General features: G+C 30.9%; 1 protein-coding gene and 1 long non-coding RNA gene across 3 annotated transcripts; one reads left to right on the top strand and one right to left on the bottom strand.

Annotated features, from left to right (window-relative positions):
• Positions 1-368: 368 nt before the first annotated feature.
• On the top strand, positions 369-3,539 carry LOC143068772 (uncharacterized). Of its 2 annotated transcripts, none has more exons than XR_012976244.1 (3): positions 369-439; positions 873-1,595; positions 2,461-3,539. It is a non-coding gene; the product is annotated as an uncharacterized LOC143068772 (long non-coding RNA). The 2 variants fall into 2 exon arrangements; XR_012976243.1 differs by having other exon boundaries at positions 396-449.
• A 1,280-nt stretch (positions 3,540-4,819) lies between these two features.
• Positions 4,820-17,777, bottom strand: LOC143068777 (phospholipase B1, membrane-associated-like). Its single transcript, XM_076243077.1, has 13 exons — positions 17,623-17,777; positions 17,290-17,408; positions 16,519-16,570; positions 13,885-13,943; positions 13,534-13,601; positions 12,786-12,829; positions 12,256-12,364; positions 11,623-11,755; positions 9,915-10,072; positions 9,088-9,265; positions 8,313-8,411; positions 6,608-6,673; positions 4,820-5,617 (listed from the first exon to the last, which is right to left on the bottom strand). The coding sequence occupies exons 1-13, from the start codon at positions 17,672-17,674 to the stop codon at positions 5,375-5,377; spliced, it is 1,380 nt and encodes a 459-aa protein (XP_076099192.1). The 5' UTR covers positions 17,675-17,777; the 3' UTR covers positions 4,820-5,374.
• Positions 17,778-20,208: the final 2,431 nt, after the last annotated feature.

Here is a 20,208-nt window from a genome sequence, read left to right as displayed (position 1 = left end):
TTAAAGATTTCCTGAATAAGGGCTGGTGGAACTCTCGAAAGGAAACATCCACTGTAGTTGCATCGACCATGTGGTTGTAAATAAACTCATCAAAGATACCAGGCTAAATAATTTGTACGCAAGACGCGCGTTTCGTCTACAGAAAGACTCTTCGGTGAATTCGGAAAAAAAAGAAGGCCGAATTAAGTATGCAGTTGAAAAGCATCGAAGACCCAAATTCCAGGTTTTTTTAATCAGATATCAGACACCATTTTGTTAAAGTTTTGTTGAAAAAACTGGAAAGTAATTCAATCTGCAACCATTTAAATCGAATGAGTTATGTACATAGAATTACCCCATGAAACGCTTCAGTAAATTTTAAGCAGGAAGTTAAGTTAAATCAGAAATTCCCTTAATTTTGCATATAAAGGTGTGCATTGGATCTGTACGAAAGAAAAAGGTAAGCTTCTGTGAGTATGTAAATTATATTATATAGCATAACATCTTATCGACTGTATTTCGGTTTTTTATATATTCTACAAAAAGTAAAATCACAAAAATACTGATCTCAGAGGAAGTACTGTTGGCAGATTAATACTGTTAGTTGTTCTCTTGAGAAATATATACCCATATATATAACATAAGAAGACCATTCTCGTAAAATTCAACTTTGTATAAGATAATTACTATCAATACATTTGTGAAACAAATTTTGCTCGATTATTAAATAATCATGAAGAAAAAGCAAAAACACAAAAATACTCTAAATTAACTTGAAAACTATATGATAAACAACATCTAATATTTCTTAATAAGTACACTTAAAAGTACACTAACACTTCCTGATTGGGATGCAATGTAAATGTTTTTTTATTTCCATTTATCTTTTACAGGATATATAGATTTTGAAGTGTGGCGTAAAATGATATAAAACTAATAGTTTGATCTTATCTGTCATATTAATTCGAACATGGATGTATCGTTAGTGCCAGAAAATTTTGTTATAATTTTGACTTTGATTGTTATTTTCGCGCTGGTGCTGCTATGTTTTTCGGCACAACACAAATATTCAGTAACTTTTATCAGCATTATAGTTGTTGAATATATATTTGAAGTGTTTCGTGCTTTATATTTTATTAAACTATACTGGAATAGAACAACTGAGCTCTTGTTTGATCTTCCTATCAGAAGTATGCCAGCAGTTTCGATGATTTGTTCCGTACTACTTGGCACAATTGTATTGACATCAGTTCCATTTAAAAAGTCGTTAGTAAAAGTCGTCTGCTTCATCTACGTCTTTTTAGCGCTTATACTAATTATTATATGGAACAATCTCTTGTCAACATGCTTGATTGTTGAACATCCTGAGCAAACCAAACACATTTTCTGTGATTCATTCTTGAAAGATTCGAACCTGATGGATTACTACCAATGCATCAACGATGAGTCAATAAGTAAGCTACAGGTCTTTACCAAACCCAGGCCTAATACGTCTTTTTATTGCTTTGAGAATCGGGCACCTTGGACCAGCAGTTTCTATCTGGAGTATTTGTTATTATGCGTCCCGTCTTTTGCAATACTGTACAACATGGTATACAAAACGTCATCATTTTCTGGTTAGTATAATTTTGAGTTTGTAAGAAATTAAAATGTGCATGACAATAACATTTACCTTACCAATCATCGTTGAGAAAAGTAGCGACACAATATGTACATTTTATAACTTTTCAATAAAATGCAAAACAAGACAAAAAGTAGCACTTTTCGCAATTTTCAAATGTGCTCGGATAAAAAGAAAACATATATATTTTATAAATTGTACTGAGTATTTTCAGCGCCGTAATGACTAAGTAACAAGAAAACTGTTCACAAGTGATATTTTGTGTACATGTTTCGGCTATCTTCAAAATAAATGTAGTAGTTTTAAAATACTTTTTTTAATTTCATCTATTCTATTATTTGTCACCACCAGCTTTATATAAAAATCACGTTATGAAATGGCATCAAATATTAGCTAATGAACGTAAAACAAACAACAATCAATTGAACTATTCTAAATAGAAAGAAATTAAAACCTGAATGGAACCTGAAAAAAATGGTGAGCTAGGTTATACTCCAGAAAAATGTATATGTATAATTTTTTTTAAAAAGAAATTTTCGAAAAACTAAGGATTTTCTTATCCAAGGCATAGATTACCTTAGCCGTATTTGGCACAACTTTTTTGGAATTTTGGATCCTCAATGCTCTTCAACTTTGTACTTGTTTGGTTTTATAAATATTTTGACATGAGCGTCACTGATGAGTCTTATGTAGACGAAACGCGCGTCTGGCGTACTAAATTATAATCCTGGTATCTATGATAACTATTCCAATGCTTATAATTATGTGAATTATAAAATTTATAAATATTAGTAAAATTTTATAGAATAATCATAAAGTATGTAAACATACCCTCATTTATATCGTGTTTTTCATTTCAGAACTGAAGAATTCTTCATCAAAGGAAACATGTTCCATCTGCTGTTTCAACATATCTCTTTACAACCATACAATGCCTCGCGCCCTCTTTATAATTTGGTGCGTTAGACCGACTTTGTTTTTATTCATTGCATCCGGATTTTATCGTGCTACGTCGATTTATATTGACTCATTTATCATGATATCATCAGCGACATTTTTTATCCTGGTTTTGTTTGACATTCTTAATTTCTATTTTTTTCAAAAAATGTACTGCATTGTTTGCAATAAAAGTGACTATAACGGCGTCATAACAAACTGTGGACAACAAAAAGAGAGTTGCATGGATTGTGAGCAAATTGAATGCTTATAATAATGAACGAGCTTCATGAATGCTTACAATTGTGAAGAGCAAAATGAATGCTTAAAAAAAATATATAACTTTTGCATGTTTTATTTCTTATAAGCAAGAAAGTATTGCTGTCGTTTGGCATGGTTGGTGCAAAAATCTTAATATTTTGTCACAATTTTGAGTATTATAGAAATATATGTTAACGTTTTGTATCCATCGGAAATGTGCATATTTTCATACCAAATTATAATGTTTTCTTATTGACCCAGTATAAATTGAATGAGTAATGTCAGAAAATGAATTTTATGAAGTTTTCTTTTCAATGGATATATTTAATCATTTTTTATTAGCAGTAATTAGATCCTATTATGTTAGAAAAGGAATCTAAACAATTCAGGATAGAGCTTCTTTATACAATCATCATATTGTATCATTTCAAAAACAAATTAATCAAAAAAAAATCATTAATAAAAAAAAATTGGTTACTTCCTTGACAAACTAAAAATTCATTTTCAATTTAAATAAAAAAAGTTTAAAAACGAATTTTGTCACCATAACATTTGATAAATTATGTTTACATATAATGGTAGCCTTATGAAAAATTAATTGAATTTTTTGATAGAATTGACTAGTTTAAGCAACATTGTATCTTGAACTGAGGTAAGTGAATCATAACGTTGAAAATGGTATAATATCAATCTTTTGTTATTCATATTTGACATGTATAAAATTTTAACTGTTTATTTATTACTAATCTGTTTTATTTCTGGACGTCGGTATAGTGTGACATATTTTAGATAGTATTCAATTTGTATAATGAAATATACATGGCCGTTGTATATACCTCTTTTGATAACAATTTATAAAATTGATACACGTATGCATATTTTTAAACGCGTCACGTAATTTCCACATAAACACATGGTATAATGAGTAAATTATTGTAGTAAAACTGGGTGTTTTTTTAACCTAAACAATAGATAAAATTTCGAAATTTACAGACGATAAATGAATCATAGATACCAGGAATAAAATCGTGTACGCCAGACGCTCGTTTCGTCTACAAAAGACGCATTAGTGCCTCTCGAATCAAAGAAGTTAAAAAAAAAAGCCAAATAAAGTACAAAGATGAAGAGCATTGTGAACCCAAAATTCAGAAAGATTTTGTAAAAAGTAAAATCACAAAAATACTGAACTTAGAGGAAAATCAATTCGGAAAGTCCATAATCACATGGCAAAATCAAATAACAAAACGCATCAAAAACGAATGGACAAGAACTGTCATATTCCTGACTTGGTACAGGCATTTTCAAATGTAGAAAATGGTGGATTAAACCTGGTTTTATAGCGCTAACCCTCTCACTTTAATGACAGTCTCATCAAATTCCGTTATATTTACATTGATGCGTTAACTAAACAGACACAATAAATAAAATAGTCAAAATATGGGTACATCAGTCATCATCGTATAACAATTTTAAAAGGAACAATTTAACAGAACACAAAAACATCTACTATCTACAAACACATTCAATGATTTACAGGTTTAAAATACAGGTTAGGTAATCTTTTCCTGCAATAAAAATCCTTAGTTTTTTCTAAATATTCCAAATGTATTAACAGTTAATCTACAATTACGACCATAGCAATAATACTACATGTCAGCACTGAAATTCTGACTACTGGGCTGGTGATACACTAAATTTAATGTATATTTTCGAAGAATTCAATAGCAATGTCAACCATGATTTTTTAAATGAGAGTATTAAGCAGCTAATGAAAATCAAGGGTGAGAATACGATATTATTATGGCCAGAAGAGACAGAAGACATTTCGGGAAAATTCATTAAGAAGATAGGTGTGATAGAGGTCAACAAACTTTTTTCCATGGCTTATTAAATCAACAGATCACCAAAGGATAAAGACCCACAGACAAAAACAATGCACAAAAAACAAAACAGATAATTATAGGTTGAGAAAAACTGAAGTCAAAAAGACTGTAAGGACGCATTTTAATATCAAATGAGTCATTTATAATTACTTTTATTCAATTTATTTTGGAAATACTTCTATAAGTTCATAACAATTGTAAATATTGAATATAACAACATACAATGTTTAATCTCATTTTGGTGTGATGCTTTCAAAATCTCGCAATAGTTTTCAATAATTGTATATGCATATATATTTCATTATATGATATTTCATATACTAAGGCATATATTTATAGCAATATTAAATCAATGGTTCTTCTACGCTAATTTAGTCAAAGACTTTGATACTCGGTTTTACTTCGATCTCAGACTTACTTGTAAGTCGATCAAGGTAAACTTTTATAACATTTTCATCCTTAATATAAAAATGTACAAAGCATATACCCTTTTTTGAAAATGAAATATCAATTAATGAATTCTTTACTGATTATGATCTAGACAAAACAAAAATATTTCGAAAAAATTATACTTGGAATTTCTCGCAATTAGGTAATAATGCAGAATTATATTCAGCATTAAGTATCACAGATATGGACCAGTTTTATAATAACAAAAAGTATGTTTCATAATAATTTATCAACCTATTAACCTCTAAATTTTTAAATATGATGATGATTGTCTTTTCTTCCTTATATGATAAACAGTGCCACAAACGGCGGCTACCATACATATTACACCTAATACGGCTCCTGTAATAGTGGCATTGTTCCTCATCGTCGAACCTTTCTCGGCGTTTTCTGGTTCATTTTCCTGTTTATCATTTTGAATGTTTTCATGCTTATTCAGTTGATTCAGTTTGGGACTGTTCTTTCTGGTATAGAAATACGGTGCTTGCTGAAAAAAATTTAAACGTCTTTTCAAGTAACTAAAATCAATGAATTGACTATAAAGTTATATGTGATGGTTGCCAAGGTTTCGATGTTATCATTACCAAAGAAGCAAAAAAACAACATTTAAGAATTGAATGCTGCTTTTTGTAAATTTATTGGGGTGTAAAAGCGTTGACCGAAGTACATTTTGTATGAAGCGCGGAAGCGCTTCATACTAAAAATGTGCGCACGGTCAACGCTTTTACAACCCTATAAAGTTACAAAAAGAAGCATTCAATACTTATAATTACATTTTTTTAGCTAGTATCATGAAAACACGATTTTTATCAAGTTTTCATTTAATTTACCTGTGCACTTTATTGTGGGACCTCGTGTCATCATGAATGATAAATGTTATTGTCTAGTACAATTGTTTCAGGAATAGCACGTGATGTGCAGTTAGCCAATCAGAATAACGTATTATAATGAAACATACATCTAATGTAATTATTGATATATCCTATTCATTTCAGATAATGTCTTCTGTAAATTTCTTAATTGGTTTACGTCAATTCACATCCAGCATACCAATTTTCCAAGTTAAGTTATAAAACAAAAATATTATAATTTTAAAGAAATGATCTAAATCTGAATATTAAATACTAACCCATAAACCTAAAAAGTTTCTTGGTTAAGGTTCTCCAATAGTATATATAAGGTAGCATGCATTAATCATAAAATGTTTAACCGCTCTGATGTTCTGAATTCCACAGTAATCTAATGTTAGCTACTTAATATTAAAGATTAAATGCGTATATATTGAATATTGAAAAAGCATCAACAATGTACAGAGATCACTTTTAGGTTTTAGCTTTCCAATCACACATTGTTTTTCATAATTTTGATATTCTTCCGTTTTAACCTTCTTATACTGTTTACGGAATAACTGAGATCATATCAAATACATAATTTGCTGTATTTGATTAAATTTATTCAAGAAAACAAAGTAAAATACCTCATCTGGACATTCAACAGGTACACCAGGTCTCCACGATATTCTCTTTTGTCCAACTGGTTCAATCTGATTAAGACAAATACAAAACGGTTTTAAATGTATATCGTATTTTATTTCTATCTCCAAATAAAGTATTATCTATGTATTTTTGTATTTGATTCTAATCCTTTAAATAAGCCCCAGGTTTTGGGTGATTTATCATCATGTCTAGTCAAATATATTGCTGTTTTTTTGTGTTGATTGGATAAATCTTAATTTGGATCGCATAACAAAATTATTAAAATTCACAGAAGATTTTGAAATTTCCCTTACACACCCACATCATTCATGAAATACAAGATGCTAGAAATTCACAAATTCGTCCTTCTTTGCTTTGGTATTTTTATTATAATAAAGATCGATTGAAATATTCCTACTTTATACTGGATAAACTACTTCAAAATGTTCTTGTATACATTAGACAAGTATGGCCTTGTAACATATTGTGATTATTGCATACACAGCCAGCGTGGTTAATTCGATGTGGAAACTAAAAGGTGTGTTTATATCTCGATCCTTTCTTGATATCATTTCTCAGGAGAAATACCTCTAACCAATGTCATATCTCAAGTGATATGTTACGTCAGTGTATGTTAAACGGATACGGATTTTTCAACAAATATTTGCTCATGAACATAAAACTGCACCAGGGTTATGAGAAAGGAGAACTGAAATCGAAACATTTTAACTGTCATTGGTTGACGGATACGACTTATGTATATGTGTCAACTCAGAAGCAACATATTTTGCTATTTCATATCTATAAACAAGAACAGTCCCCTAAGTCTGTAAATTATCCAATTGTACTCAATTTCCAATTATATCATTGTTGTGTAGTTGTTGTGGTTCATTTTGGGGTTCTTACAATTCTTTCACGGTTTGTTTTATGTCTGTTTATGTACACAAAATTGACTTGCTATATTTGAACATTAAATTACTACTGTTGCCTCTTGTTTATGATAAAAATTAGCAGGAAATAAGATGGAATGACATACAATGAACATGAATCAAATGTTATTAATAATGTTTGATTAGACGTCGCTGAAATAATTGCTAATATATTAGTCCCGAGTAGTATTTCAAATTATATTTTGAAACGATTTAAGCTGACCGAACATTAATATCAGTGTTATCAGATGACCTAGCTCCACATAAGTGTAATATCGGTAGTGTCGTCTCTATTAAGCATAATTTCATGATCCCTATACAATGTACTGGAGACTGTTGGTGCTCTTATTTTCTAATCTTAATTCTTAGAACATGCAATTTCTATTGATGAATAGTATGTTATAATTTGTATTTCTAAGGTGGACAAAGTTCTGTATTGTCCTGGTGTCTTTTACGTTTCAATACTGATTTCAGTAATGAACTAATTCTGGTATAGTGTTGTATTATGGAAACGTTAATGTTTTACGTCTTTTAAGTTCTTGTTGGTAGACAAGTCATTTACAAAAAAATTCGCAGAGTTAATTCGAAGACGGACGATAAATCATTTGAATTCGTTCATTGCCACTGTCCTTTGATAAGGTCAAGTATGTTGAAATTATTGTTTTACTTAATGGTGTTAAGGTATTATTTTTTAGTTTTCCAACATTCGCAAACGGAGCATCAAATATATATACATATATTAATTGTATTTATTTCTTCCTTCAAAATTATATATTACCATATTATCCCACAACGCATATGCAGCTGCTTCTTGTCCCTTGACACTCAGGTGAAAGCAATCAGGTGAGAAATAACTTAGATCTGTTGAACCATCCTCCTGTACAAGACAAAGCAAATACAACCATTGGCAAGTGGATTATTTCGGAAATGTATCCATTAACGTTTGTTCTTTGTTTGCACAATGTTTTCTAAAATTGTTATACGCATATATTTATAAGTTGATTTTACGCAGTGTGTTTTCGAATACTAAATTTCTTCGAAACGTAATATTTTCTTCATTTGAATTGGGTTTTTACTTCGAAATAGCTTTTATTTTAAACATTTAATTCGTTTTATGACTTTCAACTGTTCAGATTTCAGAATTAAATATATCTCAAAGAAGTGTCAAAAACATATTTGCTGTCACTTCTTCATTTTTTTGCTGATCAAAAACACTTAAAGGTCTTTTTATTTCCACACTTTGACTAGGGAAAAAATGTGAATTTTAGATGTTACAGTTAAATTAACTGTTTACAAAATTTTGAATTTTTTGAAATAATAAGGCTTTTCTACTTCAGGCATAGATTACCTTAGTTGTATTTGGCAACACTTTTAGAAATTTTGGATCTCAATGCTCTTCAACTTCGTACTTTATTTGGCTTTTCTCAACTTTTTTGGATTCGAGCGTCACTGATGAGTCTTTTGTAGACGAAACGCGCGTCTGGCGTATATATAAAATTTAGTCCTGGTATCTATGATGAGTTTATTGATCGTATAAATATATAAGTACATACTTTTGTTGGTACTTCCGTTTCTGAAAAGAATGGTTGATCGACAACAGTGAAATCGTCCCTTGTATCGTATCTCCCAGATGCAACCAAGTCCCTTGTAACTTTTTGATAAGCAGCAACAAAGACCTGAAGTTCCTCCTTCTCTTTTTCGTCAGGATATGAACCACAGCGACAACCAAAGCTGGAGAAAATATGAATAATTCTTTATATTTTCGGTTGTGAGCTTTTTTAAAACATAAAGTTTTCTCTCCAACAATATCCAACTTAGTGTCATCTTTTCATTTTTATAACCGCCATTGCTTATTCTTCAATAGTCAGAACCGTGGGCTTTCATTACAAAACTGTAAGAAGACTTCTTCGTATGAAAACATTAAAAAGGGCAATGTTTCTGGGTTTTTTTTTATTATTTGGAATCTCATAAATGCATATTTAAAATCCCTTCTTTTCATTAGAAAACGATTCTTTATGTACACTAACCATGAAAACGAGGCGATTCTTTGTGTACACTAACCATGAAAACGAGGCGATTCTTTATGTACACTAACCATGAAAACGAGGCGATTCTTTGTGTACACTAACCATGAAAACGAGGCGATTCTTTGTGTACACTAACCATGAAAACGAGGCGATTCTTTGTGTACACTAACCATGAAAACGAGGCGGAAGATACCAAAGGAACATTTAAAACTGATAAGTCGAGAGAAACTGCAAAAAGTTTAAACCATGAAACAAAGGAAAGACCACGAAGACAAAGAAATTCATAAAACTAAAGATTAAAAAACACGATCCAAAGCAAAAAAACGTTTCATGAAATAGTTAATATAACTTACAGCTGGATAGTATCGCATACGAATCCCTCACGTAGTGTTGATGCAAATCCTATATTTAGAACTTCTACTAAATTTACAAAAGCTCTCGGAACTTCAGCGTGGAAAATGTCTAATGCCTCCCTAATATAGCCAATATAATTTTCTGCTGAGTAAGCCTCCTGGAATATAAAGGTAATGTTGCAAAGGCTTTACCAAACCCCTTTTTTTTTGGTATATAATATTGGGTTGGGGTTTTTTTCTTTAGTATCACACACTTTATTAACCCTTAACCAATATAATCGCTCCAACCGGAGATCTCTGGAATTTTACCGGTGTCTCAGGATGGTACGAGTAAGATATTGAAAATGCCCTATATTTTTCTTTATAAATATATATAATTCTTACCCGACCAGTTAATTATACTAATTCAAATGACGTCATTTTTTCGTCATTTTTCAGTTTCAAATAGGACGTCACTTGGCGTAGAGGTTTAAACGTATTCGGATGTGTCTACTTTTGTGTTTCAAATGTCTGGTTATGTTAATGTATTTCAGTTGTTTCCTGTAGTTAGTTAATACTTCAGCTTTATCATGTACATCTTTTGAATATTCATTTTATTAAATTTACTGTTTGCAAAAGTATAAATTACTCTAAATTATAGGGATTTTCTGGTAACTTAACAGAAAACCCTTGCCGTTTTTGGCACAACCTTTTTGATCTTTTGGTCCTCGATGCTGTTCAACTTTGTACTCGTTTCGGCTTTCAAACTTTTGTATCTGTGCGTCACACATAGGTCTTGTGTGGACAAAATACACTTCTGGCGTATTAAAAATTTTGAACTTGTTGCCTTTTGTTGGCTGTTTTTTCGTGTGATTCTTTGTCAATTGTGTTCTCCAATTTATTTATATTGTAGTCCTGTGTTGTCATTTTGATGTTATATTTCACATGGCCATAAAAGTGCGAGGTTTGGCATGCCACAAAACCAGGTTCAACCCACCATTTTTTCCTTTAAAAATGCCCTGTACCAAGTCAGGAATATGGTCAGTGTTATATTATAGTTCGTTTCTGTGTGTGTTACATTATAACGTTGTGTCGTTTGTTTTCTCTTATTTTTGAGTGTAAATTCACATTGCGATAAGACGTGTCACGGTACTTGTCTATCCCAAATTCATGTATTTGGTTTTGATGTTATATATATATGTTATATTTGTTATTCTCGTGGGATTTTGTCTATATGTGTTACATTTTAGTGTTATGTCGTTGTTCTCCTCTTATATTTAATGCGTTTCCCTCGGTTTTGGTTTGTTATCCCGATTTTGTTTTTTGTCCATGGATTTATGAGTTTTGAACAGCGGTATACTACTGTTGCCTTTATATATTTTCATAATCAACGTCAGGTTTGTTTAGTCTCAGTTTTTCATTGTTGAAAATTCTAGTACCAGTAATCTTTGACCAATTTTGGGTCATAACACTAAGTGTACCTCCATGAAAGTTATTATTGTCCAATTCCCAGTGGTCATGAAAATTGACTGGCAAAAGATAACGGTCACTTGTCGTATTTTTGCGACATTTTTTTCTCTTTTATTTTTTGAGAAGAGAGGGGTCTTTTTTCATCACATATTATTTTTTTTAATATAATCTTTGTCTTTCCCTTTCAGCTGTCATTTGAATGAGTGTCATCTCTCTCTGTGTGGCATTTTCATTTGGTAAATTTGTAAAGAATAATTACCCTATCTTCACAGAAGTCGCACAAATCGTTGCCACCAATGAATAGAGTTATTACTTTCCAGTCATTTTGGTAGTCGACACCTTTTTCAGACTTCAATCTGTCTACCAGCATTCTGGCTTGGTCTGGCATGTCGCTGAAGATAAACATTTAGAATTGATATAGAATTAAGATAAAGGCATGTTCTTGTCATGTTGCTCATTCTTTAGTTTTCTATGTTGTTTCTTGTGTACTATTATATGTCTGTTTGTCTTTTTTATTATTAGCCATGGTGTTGTCAGTTCAGTTACGACTTATGGGTTTGATTGTTCCTCTGGTATCTCTCCCCCCCCCCCCCCCCCCCCACCACTTTTTACAACATACACAAAGCAAGTAGCAGCATCCATCAATAGTACCAGCATTTATATTCACAGCATTATACTAAACTTGTTGCTAATGGTCAGTGAAAGATTTGGTAGTCGTTTTTACTCAGAAGTTTTTTCACTAAACTTGTTCACAATTCTTTCTAAATCTAATCAATGACTACGGTATATAATGAAACAACTATGAACAGGCAATATTTCAATTGGCTGAAAAATGCACGATTTTATGAAGCAACTTTGAAGAAGAAAAAAAGAGGAAAAAAATATTGCAAACCTCGCCTTTTTTCCGGGTATGGCAACATTAAGATGTGCATTAGGAAACCAGTATGGACCCCAACCTGTAGCATATCCTTTCAGATCTGGATTATATCTCTTTATCATATCTAAAAAAAATGAAAAGAATAACGTCTTTCTTTTATATAAATGCATATAACATTGACCAAATAAATGTTACGCATGAAGATTCCCATATTCTATCAGTTCAAAATAAAAACTTCTGTATCCCTATAAAAAATTGCAAAGTTTGGGGTAAAACAATAACACAAAGTAAAAGGTTGTATTTACACTCACATTTGAAACAGGCAAACAAAATCGAAACACCACTTGTACCTGGGTTTTACTGGAACGTACGCATTTACGACATAAACAATCTACTATTTCTCCACTATTAGACATTATTAACTTTATTGGTAAAAAATATAAATAAAAAAAGCTATATCATACAGATTTAAGGACACTTAAAAATTTAAGACACTAAACATTAAAGATAGTTAATTGAAAAATAGGACAATACATAATGCTTACTTGGTAAAGTTATGTATTCTTCGACATTACCATCTCCACCGCCACTAAAAAATAACAATATGAAGGTAATACTTGTGTCAAAGTGAATGTAGACTGTGTCACTTTTTATCGATACAATTTAAATAATCACTAAAAAATTAAAAAGGAAAAAAAATCATCTTAGATTGACAGTTCAAATGAATTAACGGAATAACTTAATAGATTACGTAATATGATAAATAGTTGACAGTGATGATTTGATTTCAATAGATTAACAAAATATTTTCATTTAGCAACGATAACAATAGTCAATACCCCATTGATCGATTGTAATTATAACCGATATCACATTAATCGATGCTAACGGTTGCCGTTATCCAATTTATCGATTTAACGATAATCGGTATCACATTTATTGATTGTAACCAAAACTGATTTTCAAAGTTAAAGAATTGTATTATAATCGATATCATATTTATCGATGGTATAAATAACCGATATCCCAAATACCTATTTTTTTTTTAATTACAATATCTCTGTAATTGAATATTACTGATTAAAACACAATGTATCACATACACAAATGTATAGCCCAAAAGTACAAAATATCTTATATAGAACACTATTAATCAAAGATACAAAATTAAAGTATATACAAATCCTTCGTTAACCTAGCTTCCTTCATACATAAGATTAGAGTTTGCCCAAGACTTCCCATATAATGAATAAAATAGTAATGTCTGCATTAGGCCTGGGAAATAAAGCATACCTCCATGAAAGTCCTCTATCTTCTCTTAAAACTCCAATAATAGTTCCGGCCGTAATTCCTGTACCTGCCTGAATTGTAAATTAAACTGCATGTATTAAAGTTTTAAAGCACTATCTCGTTCATTTTTATACACGAAAGCCCCTGATCGTAAATGGTAAGAAGTATGCCCGTCAGATTGTTCGTCCGTACCAAAATCTTTAATTGACCTGAAAAATCAGAATGCCAAATTAATATGCTATTTGACTGAAACAACGTACATGTGTTATATTAAAATTTTGTCTTTGGCAATTCAGAATTTTACTTTTACAACTGAGCCAAAGAAAAAAATGTAACACATGTATAGACACTTACCGTTATAGAGTCTCCAATAGCACCAATGGCCTTTATATCATATGGTGTAAGCTCGTGGACTAAAAAACAAATCAGATACACTTTTAGCCTTAATATACCATACTTTTCTGATAATAAAACATTAAGTTCTCATAGTTTAAAAAGTACATCCAGGCCTTTTAAATATATTTAAAGCTATCAATGGTTACTTAGATCATGGAAGTAATATTACTTCCATGCTTAGATTTAGAAAAAAAAATAATAAAGATGATAAAACCACGCACTTAGGTCAACTGACCTCAACTCATATGTTCCTCATAAATACACCAAAAAATCGCACCTTAATTGTATATATACGAATGTATCTAGATTGTAGATTAAAACTTCCGATCGTGCAAGGGCCGTATAGCCAGTCCCATTTGTATAAAACTTCCATTTGTTGTAGATTAAAAGTAATCGGTGGATAATTAGAAAATGATGCGAAGAATTCGAAAGAGAACTTTTCAATGGAAAAAAAAGTGTGGTTTAATTTCATTGTAGACAATACTTAAAAAGTAATTCTAGTTAACAAAAAATCAATAACTGTACGATAGAGGACAAAATTATTTCACGTGTGGATAAGTTATCTTGAAACATGTCAACTCTACTGTTTTATTGTTACCAACACTTTGTTTAAATTATTGTTGCTAAGATTAAAAAAAAGAAAAGAAGAAAGGCTTAAGTTAGACGGCTTGGTTCAGTTTATTTCAGATTAATTTGGTAATTTTTATTCCAAGCAAACAATTGTTCAGATAAAAACGTGTCAGATAAGCGCAATAGAAAGCAAACACTTTCCAACGACTTGATATGAGGAGAATGACCATTTCGAAGAAAGCTGGTATATACAACATAACTACATTTATACTGCACTCGTTCTATTTGAGCAGTCAAAATGCGTTGACTGTATATTTCTATGTCATATACAGTCACTGACCCGATATCACTTTTCCTCATGAATATTTAAATAGAAAATGCCGAAATAATATTTAATTATTCATACGACCTCTTCAACCTGTTCTTGTTTCCAATGCATACAACGACGCGTGGATCGACTAAACCTTGTTTCTTTTGCAATTATTGGGAAAACATATTTCATATGTTAATATTTTTTGTTTGCAACCTAAAAATTATTATGTTTCATGCTTATGGTTGCTATTTAAGTCCAGACTCAAAAGATTTCGTTCACCATCGAGTGTGAGTTTCAACAGGTAAATATGTACATTTCATTGTGTTGTATATTTCTCCGCGAGCATGATATGAGGCCTTTTTAAAGGGGATTTTCCCCAATATTTAAATCCAATAAATATCCTTAACGCATTAAACAACCATTGAAAAGGTTGTTTTAGATTGCAGTATAAAGACAATAATAATGCATTGACTTGACATATCAACGATATAAGGATTCGGCCCGAAACGGGGAAATAGCTCGGCACAGCCTCGCATTTCCCCGTTTCTAAGCCTTATCCTTATATCGTTGATATGTCAAGTCAATGCACTATTAGTGTCTATAAAATGTTCAATGTTTATTTAAAACTTTTCAAATTAACTAAAATTTAGAAAAATGCGTCAGAGATTTTCTGTTTTTTTGTTGTTTTTTTGTTGTTATTGTCGAAGGTATTTTCGATTTTACAATTTCCTTTAAAAATTGTCGTTTTGGTACTCATATTTTCTCCTATATCTAAGCTTTACACGGAAGCAATGACTTGATCGGGTTATATTTGTTACCATCCGAAATCTAGCTTACTGGTATATCTAAAACATTTATCAGTATCTCTGGAATGCAATCTACTTTCGATAAAGTGTATAGTATTTTTATACTAATTGACCTTATTACATCTATAAATGTCTGATATAGTAATAGTTCAGATATATTTATGTAGAATTTGATTACAATTAAATGATCTTAAATACATACAGTATGATAACAGTGAATATCTGATAATGTTTCTGTATTTAGCGGTTTGTTTAACAATAAACAGATTTTGGTGATATTTTTTTTGTCGACATCACTTGAATAATTGGTAGTTTTAATACCAATGGATCTATTTAATTCATCCAAAGGATTTATTGCGTATTTGAAAAACTTGATGCTTTTTGTACATTGTACTCTGTCTAGTTATTTGAACGACTAACCGGATAAATTTTTATTTTGACCATGACCAGATAAAGTATTTGCATTTTTATCATTTGGAGCCTATCCAAGGTCCTACTAAATTGAAAATTTAAAAATATCTAAATAAAAGATGAAGTAATCAAATTCTGTGGATATAGTGCTTAAAAGGCATTTAGAGGAGGAAAATATTTCATGATTAAATTTTAACAATTTCTACATTTATAAACCTTTTTCCATAAAAAAAAAAATGAATCTAGACCTCGGAATACGCAACTGAAACCTAAAACTATTGCAACGCAAGAGTGTTGAGGTCGTCAATTAGAAAGTATCCAGTTCACCGTAGCTAACTAAATGCTTAAACAATCAAGAATTTTGATAACAGTTTTAAATACCTATTTTGATACTTTAATGTCCATGGGACATTCTAATTGAGGATTTATGAATTTTTTTTCTAACATAGATACTTTAGTTTTGTCTATTTCTATTTTTGCTCTCTTACATACCATTTGTGGCTTCTTTTGGTTTCTGGAATGGTTGGCATGGGAATTCCAGTTTCTAAAAAGAAAATTCTATTTAAAGATACATTTCAAAAAAAAAGAATATACGCCAATATAGCTAAAAAGTTTGGGTTTATTAGATATTTTCTGCTAAAAATGTGTTTTATATCAATAGTTTCGTAAATGGTCGTTGTCAGTTTGCCAGTTACAGATGCGATCACGTGTGTACTTTTGTCATTGCTTTGTTTGACAACAAGTGTGGACACAAATCAGTGAGAATAATAATTGTGCACGTATGTTGTTTTTTAACGCTTTAAAGTAATTCTCAAACTTGATTTTACGTACTAGTTAAAATAATCAAACTTGATAATGTGTAATACCTAAAAATTTTGATTACAAATGTAAGAATTACTATCATTAATTTATATATTTTTTTCTATAGAGTTTGTAAATAACATAAACGTATATTATTCTGTGGAATTCTTACTAGAAATCGATCATCCAAATTCTGTAAAATTAATAATGTGGTAATTACGGTGTTGATTTGTGCTTATTTATTGTTAGAATTTGATTAATTTACTGGCACTGAAAAAAAAAACCAGTGGATTCTGAAAATTTATGAGAATAATGTTCAGTGTTGAGAATACGAAAAGGGGTCTGTATCTAAACTTGTCTGTGGTTCGTGTATTATATTCGAGTAAAAAGAGCTATTGGTTTCATGTTTATAAAACCACAACGCAACGGTACACTAAAAAATTTCAAGAATTTAAAACTTACTACTTTTGACTCCAATTGTGCTTCCTTAAATCGTTGAACATGTTGGTCAAATAGTTTTACGAACGTTGCATTCTTTGACTGCTGTTCTATGAACGTTTTATACTCATCATATCTGAAAGCTTAAATAAAATGCAAAAATAAAAAAAAGTAAAAAAAATAGTCAAAGAATTCTCATTATTTCTTTTAATATTGCTTTAATAATCATATTATGGTTTGCCTTTGGAATTTCACAATAAAGGTTCGACAAAATACAAAATTTATCCGTTTCCTTATAAAAACATAGCGAGATAATAATGCCATCATAAAATAAAACTATGGGGGAAAAATACTTACCTAATGTATGTGCTACAAGCAATGCGCTGCAGAGGAGGTAAAACAACTTCATCCCAGTGCAGGATCCCTTTGATTGAATGCACGATGTAGTTAAAATGTGTTTATGTTTACTTACGCACAGGTCAATTGATAAAAATCTTTACACAAAATGTCACAAGTTAACAATTGTGTCAATACTAAATAATCTATTATCATCATTACGGATGTGAAAGTTATATTTCATCTCCATCGTCAATCCGATTATACGTAGCACGTGTGAAGAGATTATAGGTAACGTCCGTGTAAGCGAAAGTAAATTCATTCTCTTTTGAGCTTTTTGCAAGCTTGACTAGTGTTAACCTATAAGTCAATCTAATGGAAATATAGATATCTGAATTCTAAATTCTCAGGACATAATCAAACACGTTTCTTTGTTTATGCCCCATTTATAGGCATTTTGTTTTCTGGTTTGTGCGTCCGTTCGTTTGTCCTTTTGATCGTCCGTCCGTCTGTCCTGCTTCAGGTTAAAGTTTTTGAACGAGGCAGTTTTTGATGAAGTTGAAGTCCAATCAACTTGAAACTTAGTACACATGTTCTTTATGATATGATCTTTCTAATTTAAATGCCAAAATTAGAGAGTTTACCCCATTTTCGAGGTCCACTGAACATAGAAAATGATAGTGTGGATTGTGCATCCGTGTACTATGGACACATTTTTGTTTAAAGCTCTATAGCTTCATTACACGTAATGAATTTATGTATCTTTTCTCGTTTTTATAATATTTTAACCACCCTCCTTTGATTTGTTCTTTGATTAGACTCCATTTTTTTCAACTCCAACGGTTAAAGTTTAATTGCAAACTAAATAAACTCATCATAGATACCAGGACTAAATTTAGTATATACGCCAGACGCGCGTTTCGTCTACAAAAGACTCATCAGTGACGCTCGAATCCCAAAAAAGTTAAAAAGGCGAAATAAAGTACGAAGTTGAAGAGCATTGAGGACCAAAATTTCTAAAAGTTTTGCCAAATACAGCTAAACGCCATGATCTTGATTGGGGAACACATATAAACAATATTAACTGTAAGGCAAATAAAACCTTTGGTTTTCTTCGTAGGAACTTGAAAAACTGCACACGTAAGGTTAAAAACCTTACGTACACATCACTTGTCCGTCCAGTCGTCGAATACTCTTCCCCTGTCTGGGATCCGTGCAAAAAACAACACATCACTCAGATTGAGCAGGTACAGCGTAAGGCAGCCAGGTTTGTCTTCAATGATTATAAAGACAGATCACCTGGAGCAGTTTCAAATTTAATTAAATCATTGGAATGGGAAAATTTAGAAATAAGAAGGAAAAAAGCTAGATTAACTATGCTGTATAAAATAAATTGGGGGTTAGTTGAAGTTCCTAAGGACAACTTAACAATATCTGATAGACGTACTAGGGGGAAACATAAATTTAGGCAAATATCAACAAATAAAGATTTCTATAAATTTTCATTTTATCCTCGCACTTTTTCGGACTGAAACTCACTACCTGAAGCCTTCAAAAGTGGCATATCCACTCTAACATTTGAAGGATCCACAACAACTTATTAAACTACAAAGCCACTGTACATAATGTATATATGTTATTGTTAACGATTTTTCTTTGTCATATTATTTTTAAATTAAGTCCATATGTACATAGCACACAAGTTCCGGGAAGTTTTACACTCCTACCTAGGAGTCTACTCCCGTATTCGGAAGAAAAAGAAGAAGAACGCAATTGTATAATTTTTTGGAAGATCTGTAATGTTTGTTAAACTAGTGAAGAGCGGGGGATTTTTCTAAGCATAAAAAACTTGATTCAAAATCGTTACATGGACAAATAAAATGAACTATTGTTTTATGAGGGTTTGGATGGGGTTAAATGATTAAAGAATAATGCAAATAGAGAATAACGGGCAAAAAAATGAAGATTAGAGAAATGCGTTGTCTAATTTTTTGAAAATTAGAGAAAAAAGGGGTTAATTTTTTGAAGATCAGAGAAAAAAGGGGTGAAAATTAAATGTTTACAGAATAACAGTATGTTCTAAATTATATATCATTTTGATCTCTATGTCGGATAAAAGCTCTACAGAGCTTATGTTGTATTGTTATATGTATAACCGACTTTAAATAAATCTTTTATGCTTATGCTTTTTATGCTTTATGCTCTTGCGGACAGTTGTCTCATTTGCAATCATACCACTTCTTTGTATATTGATGGAATAATAAATTTAGTCATTTTAATGTATAACGAGTAACAGTTGTTCCTCTGCTTTTCGATAACTTTATTTAGCGTTGTCAACACAACTTTCTTGAAAACATATTAACATTATGATTTTTTTCAGAATAAACTTATTGCAGTATATGCAATTTTGCTTATTTATGTTTAGCATAAACCGTTTTTGTCAGTTACTGTCTTTTCGGTAATCTACTGAATTTTATCTCTGACGTATGACATGAGATCCCAAGTATTTTAATATGATACTTCCATGATTATAACAAGGATTTGTATAGTACTATACAAATCCTTGATTATAATCAGGGACTTTCTATACTAAAGTCCCTGTTATAA

The sequence above is a fragment of the Mytilus galloprovincialis genome, chromosome 3, assembly GCF_965363235.1.
Source record: "Mytilus galloprovincialis chromosome 3, xbMytGall1.hap1.1, whole genome shotgun sequence".
NCBI lineage: Eukaryota > Metazoa > Mollusca > Bivalvia > Mytilida > Mytilidae > Mytilus > Mytilus galloprovincialis.
Note: the sequence above shows the minus strand (reverse complement) of the source record. Positions and strands in the feature narration are given on the sequence as shown.

Excerpts from the sequence above, each read along its gene's own strand:
- LOC143068777 (XM_076243077.1), bottom strand. The coding sequence starts at position 17,674 with ATGAAGTTGTTTTACCTCCTCTGCAGCGCATTGCTTGTAGCACATACA. Across the intron at positions 16,571-17,289 it reads CACAATTGGAGTCAAAAGTA|AAACTGGAATTCCCATGCCA; the intron begins GTAAGTTTTAAA and ends TTTTCTTTTTAG. Across the intron at positions 12,830-13,533 it reads GATAGAGGACTTTCATGGAG|TGGCGGTGGAGATGGTAATG; the intron begins GTATGCTTTATT and ends GTTATTTTTTAG.